Below are 13529 nucleotides of genomic sequence, written 5' to 3'. Positions count from 1 at the left end.
TAATAATGTCCAGGAGTCCCACGGCAAATATTTTCAGCTCAGGCGTTACCCATATTCGAAGCCAGTACAATACAGGACGGAGATTTGCAATGATCTCAATTGGTTTTATGCCTAGGTCCTGTAGAACCGTGCCCATGGGGGTACTGTGAGGGAGCATAGCAAGATTTCGTAGGAACCTGTTTTCGGAGGCTGTTAGCTTACTTAGGTTTCCCTGTCCCCACATCTCAACCCCATAAAGTGCTGCACTCACGGCCTTTGCATTATAAACTTTAAGTGCAGGTGCCATCGGTTTTGTCAGGGATTTTGCATGTTCGCGGGTCAGTGCCCCTGCCATTTGACTGTGCTTGAGGGTAGCCAGGTCAATCTGTTCATTCCATCGTAGGTCATGTTGGATGGTAACACCTAGATATGAGAACGGATTTACTTGCTCTAGTGGTAGGTTATTCATCAAGACCTTTCCTTTGAATGACTTGTGTTGATTAAAAGACATACATTTGGATTTTGAGACATTAATTTCCAGGCCATGGTCAGTACAATATATTTCAAAAATCCCGAGCGCTTTTTGCAGACCACTTGGGGTCTTAGAAATAATAAGACAGTTGTCGGCAAACATTAGGATTGGTAGAAATTAAGAAGACAGTCGTCGGCAAACATTAGGATTATCATAAAAGAACATACAGTTCATTATTAAAAGGAATTTTAAAAACTTTAAAAAGAGAAGTCCTTTCTACAGCAAATGGAGACAATATACAGTTAAAAGATAGATAAAATAAGGCCCTAAGACAGAGAACCGGTGATATTCTAATGCTTTATAATACACAGTTTCCTACCACGTTTTCGATTTTATCAGTCTTAAACTTATCTGCCAGGCCTTTCCCAGAAACTTGGCAACTCCGCAGAAAACCATCATAGATGTTGTGTCCGTTGCCAGTATACGGAGTGCCGTCGCATAGTGCCTGACTCCCAGTTCTCTGCATACTGGCTTCAGCCACCTTCTCCTGGGTCCACTGTATGCTCTACAGGCAAATAAGAAGCGTGCTAGAGACTCAGTAGGGTTTGCACATCCAGGGCAGCTAGAATGGTTAGACAGAGAGGACTTCCAACGCCTGGTAAAAGTGTTCAATGGAAGTGTTCCGTATCTAAATTTTAAAAATAAGGTTCTGTCTCTAGGTGCTTTAACAACATCGAGAAAGGGTTCCAACTTCCTCACCGGCTTGTGCTCTAAGAACTGATCAGTTAAAACCCTCCAATTTGATTTTTCAAGTTCCCTGGCTTGGACCCATTCCCAATATATTTTCTTAATGGATTCTTTCGGGGGTGGTGATTGGGACAACCATGTTTCACTTAGCCCCAAATTGGTGAGAAAGTCCTTCAAGTTGTCCAACCATACAATCTTAGTCGTCCTGTTCAGGGTAATAAGTTCGTCCAGAACTGCAACATAGTGTGCCAACTCCGGTGTCCTTCTCAGTCGCACCCAATTAGTAATGGTCGGAGGGTGATGATGTCTTTAATTGCACGACGGCCCATGTCCTGAAGTAGTGGTTTCAAAGGGGTAGAGACTGGAAGGCCCACCAGGTCTCTTAAAAACTTGTTTTCGATTTTCGTTAGTTCTTGGATATTGTCAAAGCCCCATAGTTCTGACCCATATGTAGTTGCAGCCAATGCTTTCCCCTCGTAGATGACAAGGGCAGGGGCGATGGGCCTACTTGCAGAGGCTCTGTGTTCTCTGGAAATGGCTCCTGTAACCAATTTCAGATTCAGGAGCATTTTTGCTAGATGGGAGTCCCACTTCATGCGCCGATTCACCCTTACTCCCAAATAATCAAATGCATCAACCTCCTCCAGTGAACATCCATTAAGTGCCACATTAATCTTCCTAGATCTCTTTGTTTGGGACAGTACCATTAGTTTAGTTTTTGTGGTATTGATTGTTAGCCCACGTTCCTCACAGAAAGTATCAAACCTGTTCAAAAGTTTTTGGAGACCTGAGGGGGTTTTGGACATGAGGAGGGTGTTGTCCGCGAAAAGGAGGGTTGGTATTTTTTCACCTGCCAGGGTGGGAGCATCCGCAGGGTCCTCCCTCAAATGGCGGACCCTGCGGATGCTCCCACCCTGGCAGGAGAAAAAATACTTCCTTTTCACTAAAAGACTGTGTATTGAACCCATGTGATCAGGCAGATTATTTAACGGCGCACACCATAATGATGCAGACCATACTGCACTGCAGTGTCATAATGGAGCAAGCATGGAACACTTTTCAGCATAATTACAGTGGGGAAAAAACATCAAATTTGAGATTTTTAAGGACAAACTATAAACCTATATAAGCTTCATGCAAAGGTTTAATTAATATTCACGCTTTATGGAGTAAATCGATACAGAATTTATACGCTATATTTATATGTACATTTCCTTACAAAACGTTAAAAAAGTACATCAGACTCGGTCTCCATGAATTTTCAAATGGTGGTGGTATGTTCCAGTCTTATGCATACATAACATTTTGTGAATTAAAATCAAGAGAAAAATGTACTCCGGATTTTAGGCTTTTAGAAATGTCTTTGGTCGGGGGTCACCAGAACTACTGATTCCTGTTTTAGTTCACTAGGTTATGGAATTCAGGAGTGAGTGAACCCGCTGTAACTCTGGTGTACACATGGCTACATGCCAAATGTGCCCCCACGTTGTCTTATGTCAGGTCAAGTGAAAAGTTTGCACATTATGTCGATCTGTCTGCTGGCGCGCCATATTGTGCTAACTGGTATCAATGCAATATCCATAACCTGTGTGATAAATTAGAAGCAGAAGGTCTTAAGGTATAAAACATGTTGCAGGGATATCGCTAAAAAATGAATCTTGTGATTAGCTGCACCATTTAATATTCGATCAACACGAGGAAATATGGGCAGCAACCCCATCAAATAACTTCCCCTGATGGATAATAACATGGCATAAGAATTAGTGGTGGGATGTCAATGGGCTAATAACAGGCATTTTAACTAAAATAAAATGAACACTATGTGCCAGAGGCTATTTGTGCTTTGTGTAGCCAGTGCAATCAGGCTACTAATAATCAGGAATTCACATATGTTTCATGGCAGATAAGCAACACGTCTGGCTGCAGAGCCAGCTTTTTAAGAAGTGTGATATTCCATGCTTTCCATTTCATAACTTCGTGTGAAACCTATGAACTTCAAGCCATTTTTTTTAGACAACTTTGTTGAAGAACGCAGTTTTTCCCATCATGATCGAGCACACAGAACGAGCAGGTTTAAGATAGCTGTACTGTTAGCAAAGCCTCCTGTATCCACCTGAAAGACTCATACATTGTATCAGGAAGTGTGTGTACCTATTTCGGGAAGGGGCACGCTAAGTCTCCAATCCACCTCTTCAAACATGTCAACAACCAGGGACACACAAGGCAGCCATTGGAGGGAGGGAAACTGTTTGGGAGGTACATAACAAACCAGCATTGGCATAGCCTATAGGTTTCACCTTCCTCAACTACTATCCAATACTAATGCATGAAGAAGCATTGGGGGCCAATTGTGCACTTTCAGTTTCATGTAAACAAAAACAGATAATAATAATAATAATAATAATAATAATAATAATATTAACACTAAGAAGCAGTAAATATCATCAGATAAGGTGTGGCAGACGGTAATCGAACACCCTAAAAGAGTCTCACGGAATGTGAAATTTAAATGTATTCAGACCATGGTTCTTCTTGAGAAGATCCATCGGATATTCCCAGACTCTCCCCATTGTTGCCCCCGGTGCAGAGCAGATGAGGCGGGCCTCCTTCATATGCTCTGGACGTGCCCACGAGTGAGGAGATACTGGGAGGAGGTGTGTCAGACACGGAGAGTGGTTACACAAGTGCAGGTACGAGAGACCGCGTTATATTGCTTAGTAGGAGCACGCCACTGCCCTAAAACACTGAAAGTCAAATTGAGATTTGTAGACTAGGCCCTTCTGTTAGCGATCAGAGCGCTTACAATGAGATGGAAATCCCCTAGAGAGCCTAGTGTGGAGACATGGAAGAGGGATGTGGTGAAGTGGGGTCCGGTGGAGAGTATCACCCCTAATAGAGAGGAGGACACTGGGAAGCGGAAAACCCCTATGGCAATGGACTGGGAGGTCATGCTGTTGGCCTTAGATAAGACTGGAACCGGCGCAGTCCCAGGGTGGGAGATCGTAGGATACACACTGAGGAACAATGGCTGGGGATTGCTCATACCAAGGCCAGTTGAGGTGTATCTGATTGTGTATTGTTATTGCATTAGAGTAATCAGTGGACCGGAGAATTGTATCGTTATAAGGCGTTTGCGCTCAGGAGATGGGAGGGCTAGGGGCGGGATAGTTGGGGTGGGAGTGGGAGGGTGCGGGTCTCTCCCTTTAGTCTCTGTGGCAGTATAGACGCTCTCTGTTGAATTGCCCGTGGAAATCTGGGTAGCGCCACACGCCGAGAGGCCATACTGGGGTTATGTGATTACGTGGATCCGACACGGCAAAGGGAGATTACTGCTGTTTTACCTGCTGTTGGGATGAAAATAGAAAACCGTGAGAGAAGTGTGGAGAGTGGAGTGTGGCTCAATGGTTAGAGTGGCAGACCTTGAAGCAGAGCTCTGGCCCGGGACCAGGGTTCGATTCCCACCTCGGCGGGTCTCGGGCTCAAAAATTCCTCGGACCTGATATTCTCGCCTCAGTGCCTATTCCAATCATGGGTCCCACGCTGCAACTCTGGGCAATAGCTTGCTTAATCTCCACAACGGCCCCAACAGCGCTAGGATGCCTGGCTTCACCCTGGGGGTGCCCAGGAGTGGACACTTCACAGGGAAAGCCAGGAAGGGTTCCACAGCGGTATGAGTAATAGCGCCACGAAACCGTTTGGTAGCAGTGCGCTCTACAAATACTTTACATTGCTAAATGTATGATGATTATCGGTATGTTTCACCTTATATGTACAATCACGAATAAAGAATTTAAAAAAAAGCAGTAAATATCTGCATACATCTTCCTTGTTGATTACGAATTCCTCTGAGCTTCCCTCAGAATCCCCCTGTACTCGCCTTTCCTGAAGAAAGCTCCTTTACTATGGTCGATGAACTCATTAGGCACCAAAGTGTAGTTGGACATCTGGTTGTTCTTCAGGTTTTTGAAGGAGGTGTTCTCCACCACAGAATTGATTGCAGCGTCATCAAGGTCCCGCCCCAAGAACTTGCATATCTTAACGATGCTGCCTCGCGCGTCCTAAGAAAAAGAAATAAAACCAGACTTCAGCAGGTAGAGCCCATAGGAATTCTCCAGCAATTTGTGAATGATTAAGGTTGTAAGGCTTATTTGTACAGATGCCTAAATTGTGAATTTCTTTTGAAATATATTTTATTTTAAGAAAAATAACAATTCTGCTGGACTAATTTCCACCAGTCAATTCCATTGCTCCCTCCAGGAGGTAACTACTAATCACACCCCTTCCTTCCTCTTCAGTTTACACCACTCCACAATTGCTAGAAAGCTTTCCTCCTATGACAAATGAGGTGGCAGTCTCCTTACTCCATTCGGTTAAGTCTGGCTCCCCCCTGGATGTTATCCCAGCAAAAGTAGCCTCCTCCAGCTTGAACAAACGCTCTGCTCCTGTAGGCACTATCCTCAACCTTTCCTTGAAAGAGGGTCATCTTCCACAGGCATGGAAGGCGGCACATGTTATACCCATCCAGTAAAAATCTTAAGGCTTCCATTGAAGAACTTTCCAATCTCCGGCCCATCTCCCTCTTACCCCATTTAAGCAAAATCTTGCAAAAGTACATTAATCAACATCTTTCCACCCATGTCGAAAACAACAACTGCCTGGACCTCTCTCAATCTGGTTTTAGGCCCAACTACAGCAGGGAACTGGCCCTACCAGAGGACACGGATAACATAAGAATGACCCTAGATAGTGGCCACTCCATCATTCTTGTGCTGTTGGACCTCTCCGCAGCATTCGACATGGTGTCACACCAGATTATGCTTAGGAGACTGAAGGACATTGGACTTAGTGGAATTGCCTTACAGTGAATGACCAGCTTCCTGTCCTCCCGCACTCAGACCACCAATTTAAGACCCTTCCGGTCTAAGACGATGGAATTGATCAAGGGTGTCACCCAGGGCTCTTGTTTGAGCCCTACTTTGTTTAACATCTTCTTGGCACCCTTGGCCAACCTTCTCAGGTCCTGTGATTTCCTGCCCATTTCATATGCGGATGACACCCTGCTTCTTTTCTCCTTCAATACATTCTCCTCATCAGCTTTGTCCATATTTTCTGAAGGAATGACTGCTATTGCAGATTGGATTAAAAGCAATGTTCTACAACTTAACACAGGAAAAACTGAGATAATGCTTTTTGGAGATGCCCCTCTTCTCTGGCCCCCGGACTGGTGGCCGGTAGCCCTTGGCCCTTCCCCCAAACCCAAAACCCTAGTCAAAAACCTGGGCATTCACCTTGATCATGCCTTGACATTAAAGGAGCATGCTGCCCAAACTACTAGCACCTGCTTCTATGTGTTGGGCCTGCTACAACATCTTCCCTCTCTTGCCAGACTATACTCGGAAAACTCATTCAGACCATGATTATGAGCCATCTGGATTATTGCAATGCTCTCCTGGTCTCTGCCAATGAGTCATCCCTTATCAGGTTAGAGGTGGTTCAGAACACTGCTGCGCGACTCATCACAAACTCTCCATCCGAAACCCGTCCCTTCCCTTCCCTGGCTACAAAAACTCCACTGACTTCCAATTCGCAAGCGTGTCAAGTTCAAGGTTTGCTGCACAGTCTATAAAGCCTTGCACAAAATAGGCCCTTCCTACATCTCTAGAGAAATCAAGCCTTAAATATACCCCCTCTAGGACTCTTAGGTCTAGCAGCCAATCACTTCTCCAAGTCCCCATGGTTAGGAAAGCCAGGTTAGGTGGGAAATCCTTCTCCTACCTCACCCCGGTAGTGGAACTAGCTCCTCATACACCTGAGGCAATGCCCTGATTATCTGCGCTTCAATAAACTTCAAGGCCTCCCTGTTTTAACATCTTCCTCAGCCCACCAGCAGCTTTGCCCAAAAGCGCAGAGATACCCCTTTGGGGGTGATTCAGGCACTCTACAAAACCAATAATACATACATTGACTATTAAAACATCTCACTTAAAATGTTCATAAAATGGGCCAATGAATCTTTGTCTCACCTGTATAAAGCCTTTTTTACCCACAGTGGCAAGTTTTGGTAGAGAGAGAAAAAGAAACATGCTAAAGTGAAACATTTGGCTTGTTTAAAAGTCAGGTGGAACAAATTACCATAGGTTTGCATGCCTTAATTTTTATATTGCAGATTTTTAGTTAGTTAAGTTTTTATACACCCTAATTTAGTGGGTGTGGAAGAACCTTTGGTTGTAGTATCTCGGGTAGAGGGGCCCTTGCGAAGATGATGATCCTCCTGCGACTTTAGTATTTCACTGCCCTGCTTGTTTAGTTCTCCCCTCCGACTTCAACAAATTGGAAACAATGGTAAGGTATTTTCTCCATTAGGAAGCTTTATTTATCAATGGGACAGGGCGGGCTTGCTGTGGCTAATTTCAAGCACTTTTACTTAGCAGCTCAGCTGCAGTGCCACCTCTCAGATACAGCCACACTGCAACCACCAATTGCGTTCCGCAATCTACATGTTTTATCCGTGCGCGAAGCCCAGACAAGCAGATTCCTTGCTACCTTTCATAGCATACAAATGTTACAACAGAAGCCTATACATCCCCCACGGCACCACACCATATGCCCCAGCTATTCAATTAATCAATCAATCAGGACACTTGTAAAGCGCATTACATACACATGAGGCGCTCGGGGGGGGGAGGTGGGAGGGGGTGCTGCTACTGATATCGAAAGAGCCAGGTCTTGAGGAGTCTTTGGAAGGCCAGTAGGTCTTGGGTCTGCCGTAGGTTAGTGAGGAGGGTGTTCCAGGTCTTGGCGGCAAGGTGGGAGAAGGATCTAACGTCGGTGGTTATTCTTCGGATGCAGGGGACTGTGGTGAGGGCGAGGCTGGCGGAGCAGATCTGGTGGGTGGGGGTGTGGAAGCTGAGTTGTCTGTTGAGGTATGCTCGGCTGGTGTTGTGGAGAGCTTTGTGTGTGTGGACGAGGAGCTTGAAGGTTATCCTCTAGTTGACGGGTAGCCAGTGCAGGTCTCAGGTGGGGTGTGATGTGGCTGTGGCGGAGGATGTCAAGGATCAGACGTGCCGAGGCGTTCTGGATGCATTGCAGTCGTCTCAGGAGCTTGGCAACTTCCTCTACGTTCCCGCGTAGAGGGAGTTGCCATAGTCCAGCCTGCTGGTGACAAGGGCCTGGGTGACTGTTCTTCTAGTTTCGGTGGGGATCCACTTGAAGATCCTACGGAGCATTCGGAGGGTATTGAAGCAGGATGAGGAGATGGCGTTGACCTGCTTGGTCATGGAGAGGGTGGAGTCGAAGATGACCCTAGGTTGCGTGCGTGGTCGGTAGGTAGGTGTCGGGGTGTTCCTAGTGTTGTCGGCCACCAGGAGTCATCCCAAGCTGAAGTGGTAGAGCCTAGGATGAGGACCTCAGTCTTGTCCGAGTTCAGCTTCAGTCGGCTGCTCCTCATCCATTTGGCGACTGCCTTCATTCCTTCGTGGAGGTTGGTTTTGGCAGTGTGTCTTTGGTGAGGGAGAGGATAAGCTGGGTGTCGTCGTCATAGGAGATGATGTTGAGGTTGTGCTGTCGGGCGACGTGGCCGAGGGGTGCCATGTAGATGTTGAACAGTGTTGGGCTGACGGATGAGCCCTGGGGTACGCCGCAGATGATCTCGTTGGCATTGGAGCGGAAGGGAGTGGAGGCGGACGCTCTGTGTACTGTTGGAGAAGAAGGAGATGGACCAGTGTGGAGCCTTCTCTTAGATCCCGGCATCGTGTAGGCTTGTTCGTAGTGTGCGGCGGCAGACCGTGTCGCAGGGTCCAGGAGGATGAGGGCTGCTGTTTCTCCATTGTCTAGCAGGGTCCTGATGTCGTCAGAGGCGGCGATGAGGGGGCTTTGGGTGCAATGGTTGCTGCGGAACCCGGACTGGGACGAGTCCAGGATGATGTTCTCCTCGAGGTAGCGGGTCAGTTGGTTTTCTCGATGACCTTTGCTGGGAGCAGGGAGAGGGGCCGGAAGTTCTTGAGGTCCTTCGGGTCCACCTAGGGCTTTTTGAGTAAGGCGTTGATCTCGGTGTGTTTCCAGCTTTCTGGGAATGTTGCGGTCTCGAAGGAAATGTTGATTACATTCTGGAGATGGAGTGCGATGGCTGTGCTGGCTTTGTTGAAGATATGATTTGGACATGGGTCGAACGGTGATCCAGAGTGGATGGTGTTCATGATCTTTCTGGTGTCCTCGTCGTTGATGCCGGTCCAGGAAAGTAGGCGTTTGGTGCGGGTGGTACTAATGGTGGCAGATGTCTCAGTGGTAGTCGGGCGGTCGTAACTTTGAAGCTGTTATGGATGTCGGCGATCTTGCGGTGGAAGAAGGTGGCCAGCGAGTCGCACAGGTCTTGCGAAGTTGGGATGTCGGTGTTGAAGCCGGGGTTGGAGAGTTCCTTCATGATGTTGAAGAGCTCTTTGCTGTTGTGTGCGTTGTTGTCTAGGCGGTCTTTGAAGGATGCCATCTTGGAGGCTCTGATGAAGTGATGGTGTCTGCGGGTGGCGTTCCTGTGGGCTGCGTAGCTGTCCGGTGTACGCTTGTGGAGCCAGTTTTCGGCATGTTTGTTTGGAGGTCTGGAGGTCTTCGGTGAATCAGATGGCTTTCTTGCTGGTGTGGCAGTTGGAGGGTTTCTTGAGCAGGGCGAGTGTGTTGGCGCAGTCGTCGATCCACTGTCTTAGGTTGTGGGCGGCGGTGTCGGTGGGGTCGGCGGGTGGCCTCAGTGTGAGGGTGGTGGCTAGCTGGTCTTTGGGGACTTTGCCCCAGCTGCAACAAGACATCTGTTGGGTGCGGTGGTGTGTGGTGGGCTTCCTGAAGGTGAAATGGATGCAGCGATGGTCGGTTCAGTGGAGTTCGGTGGTGTGGTTGAAGGAGACGTGAGGACTTGTGGAAAAGATGGGGTCAAGTGTGTGGCCGGCGGCGTGGGTGGGTGTTGTCACAAGCTGTCAGAGTTTGGCAAGGTTGTCGATCAGGGTGGTGGAGTTGGTATCGTCGTTGTTCTCTAGGTGGAAGTTCAGGTCCCCGTGGAGGATGCAGTCCGTGGAGGCGAGGGCGTGTGTGCTGATGAAGTCGGCGCTTGAGTCGCTGTACTGTGGATGGGGTCCGGGTGGAGTCTGTAGATGAGGGTTCCTCTGAGGGTGGTGCTGGGGTCAGTGTGGATTTGGAAGTGCAGGTGTTCGGTGGTGCTGAGGGTGTTGTCGGTGTTGGTTGAGACTCGGAGTGTTCCTGTGGGCGATGGCAATTCCTCCTCCTACTCCGTTGGTGCAGTCCCTGCGGGTGATCTTGTAGCCTTCTGGGATGGCTATGGTGATGTCGGGTGTTGAGGAGGGGTTCAGCCAGGTCTCCGTCAGGAAGGCGTCATCTGGGGATGTTGAGTCGAGGAGGTCCCAGTGTTTGACGGCGTGTTTGCGGGTGGTGCGGGTTTTGATGAGGATGCAGATGAAGTAGTTGGGCTCTTTCCTGGTCAGAGGTTTGGCGGGGCGGATGCTGGTGAAGCTGCAGTTCCAGCAGGTGAAGGGTCCTTGGGTGCTTTTCGGGGTGGCCTGGTAGCAGGTGTGTGCTCGTCCGGAGTTGTGTGCATGGAAAGGGCTGGCATCATAGCGGAGTCGGGCGTTATGGCGTTCGCGGGGGCCAGGGGTTCTGGCGCTGGGCACGGTGGGGCGCAGACAGGCTTGCCTTAGGCGCGCCAGCGGCGTGGCCTCGCAGTGGCTGCCATATATAGGGATGTGGGAGGGAGGAGCAGCTGGGAGTCGGGAGGCAGGGACAGCGAATGGGCAGTGAGGGGGCGGGCCGCAGGGGCAGAGACGGGAGCAGTAAGGGCACAGTCGGGGTCATCGAGGGGGAAACAAAAGGAAGAAACTGGCAGAAATCGGGGAAAAGAAGGCAACAGAAGGAGACAGAAGGCAAAAAATGAGCAGAAAGCAGGGAATAGAAGGCAACAGAAGGACACAGAAGACAAAAAACAGGCAGAACTCGGGGAACAGAAGGCTACAGAAGGACACAGAAGGCAAAAAAAACAGGCAGAACTCAGGGAACAGAAGGCAAAAAACGGGCAGAAATCAGGGGCAGCAAGGGGGAAACAGAAGGCAAAAATGGGCACAAGTCAGGGAACATAAGGCAACAGAAGGGTACGGAAAGCAAAAGACGGGCAAAAATCAGGGGCAGCAAGGGGGAAACTGAAGGCAAGCAACACGGGCACAGACAGAAGCGGGCAATACAGGGAACAGACAGTGACAGAGATACTGACCTAAGGCCTACCACTGGCCACCAGGGATAAGGCGCAGGTGGTAGCCTGCGAGTGGAGGAGGGCTTTGATTTCTACAGCAGCTGCGGCGTCAGGGCACACAGGGCGTAGCTGTGGGGTGGGGGAGCGACCTACTAGCAAGGTCAATACGAGAAACAACAGGGGCACAGAGATTTAGACAAATTACAATGAGAGGGGCACAGAATATCGGAATAAAATTCTATGTGCAAGGCACAGAAATCAGACAAAATGTGATACCAGAGGGAACAGGGACAGCAGTCTCGCACCACTGCCTGTCTCGGAGGTGGAAGGGCCACCAGCGGCAGGGGCTCAGACAGCGGAGCTGAACGGGCGGAGAGCTCGGTCCTTGACCAGGAGGTCAGAGGTGTTGCTCCTCTACTGGGAACACCAAGGGGTGGGTCCCCTATCAAGGCAGCGGAGTTGCGCGGTTGAGAAGCAGAGGACATCCACGGTGCTTTAATCCCATATGCAGATCTAATCTCAGAGGATGGTCTATCCCCGGGGCATTTCCTATTTCACCGTGCGATCATAGCTTCACTATCATCTAGGTGGGGCAGCTTAATATCAGAGCCTCCCACACACCTCCTGATGCAGTACTAACATATAATGGGTACAGGGGGACATTTGATACTTTGGTTTGCTTCATCCCGCTGTCAGCATACTCTAATCCCACTGACCCCCCTAAAACAGCTTTGGGAGGAGGACCTACGGCGTGCCCTATTGGAGAAGGAATGGGCGGCAATGTTAGAAAGCCAGACATGTGTCCCTCGTAACCAGCGCATCTGGCAGACTCAATACTTAATTCTACATCGTGCATACCTCTCCCCAGCCCAGATAAGTAAGTATTTTCACTGCGCAGACTCCGAATGGCCCAGATGCCGCCTGCCAGATGCAGACCTACTGCATATGCTTTGGCATTGCCCTGCCCTGGGAGAGTACTGGACTGTCATAGCGGCCACTTTAGCCCACTGTACCAAGCGCAACATCCCTTTTCAATGCAAGGTGTATAAATTGCACCTTTTTAAGAGGAGCAGGAAATAAAAGGTCACCTTGCGATTCTTAGACCTGGGCCTAGTCACAGCAAAATGCCTGATTACTAAAAGATTGAAAGAGCCTATGTTGCCCCATGCATTGGCCTGGTGCTGCTCCCTGCTAAAATGGGTCAGGGCAGAGGACGCGGCTCTGCAAAGGGAATACCTGCTGGGGCTTCGCAAGTTTCCCCTAGATATTGACTGGGGGGCTATTATAAACGAATTGCAGAAGATAGATACACCCGCTGAGGACACACAGGAGGAGTCTGAGGTCTAATCAGCTCTAATGCCACATACCGCTGTCACTACTGTGACGCCTCAGGTGGGGCAGCATCCCTCAATCCCTTCTCAGCCAGGCATATCATAGGATCCTAATCCACACTACAAGCAGTCATTCACATGATGCAACACTCTGAGACTTTAGGTCACAGGTGATTACCCCCTTCCCTTTGTAGAGTTTGTTTGTCTCATTTTGTTGAACCCTCTTCCCACTGTTCAAAAATGCACTGTGCCACGCATAGATCAGCGATGAACTGCACAACTGGATGGCAGAACATACATTTGCACCTTCACTCAGGTGTCCTACCAATGCGGACATCCTTATTCCCTCATGTTGGACACATTACTCGCATGCTATCACCACTGTGTCCTCTGCATATGATTTGCTATTGTATTTTTTCTTGGTATACGGTGTCGTTGATCTATTGCATTGTTAGAAATTGTAAATGACAATATAAAGATTTAAACAAAAAAAATTAACATACTATTTGTTTAATGAGGAGCAACACAGGAACACTTGCTGTACCATAATTAGGCAGACAGTATCCGATAGGAAATATTTCTACTCGCTAGAAATATCTTTATTTCTCCTCGTTACTTCCTCTTTCTAGGTGTGCAGCATTCTGTAGCACACAGAGGAATAGGCTTCTCAGGATTGTTTGTGTGCAGGATGGTGTCCCTTCCTGCACAAAAAACAATCTGGCATGCAATGCAGGCACCCTTGCACCATGGTGCAAACGCG

General features: G+C 48.5%; 1 protein-coding gene across 2 annotated transcripts in view; it reads right to left on the bottom strand.

Moving 5' to 3' along the window:
- The window catches only part of LOC147701777 (sulfotransferase 2A1-like), a 106372-nt gene that overhangs the window by 13382 nt on the left and 79461 nt on the right, over nt 1-13529 (bottom strand). For both annotated transcript variants that reach the window (XM_086930403.1, XM_086930404.1), the window contains exon 6: nt 5076-5256. In XM_086930403.1, the coding sequence (XP_086786529.1) occupies nt 5076-5256 (181 nt within the window). The remainder of the gene's footprint in view (nt 1-5075; nt 5257-13529) is intronic.

The sequence above is a fragment of the Lissotriton vulgaris genome, chromosome 7 (genome assembly GCF_964263255.1).
Source record: "Lissotriton vulgaris chromosome 7, aLisVul1.2, whole genome shotgun sequence".
In the NCBI taxonomy this organism is placed as follows: Eukaryota; Metazoa; Chordata; class Amphibia; order Caudata; family Salamandridae; genus Lissotriton; species Lissotriton vulgaris.
This window is presented reverse-complemented; position numbering and strand designations above follow the sequence as displayed.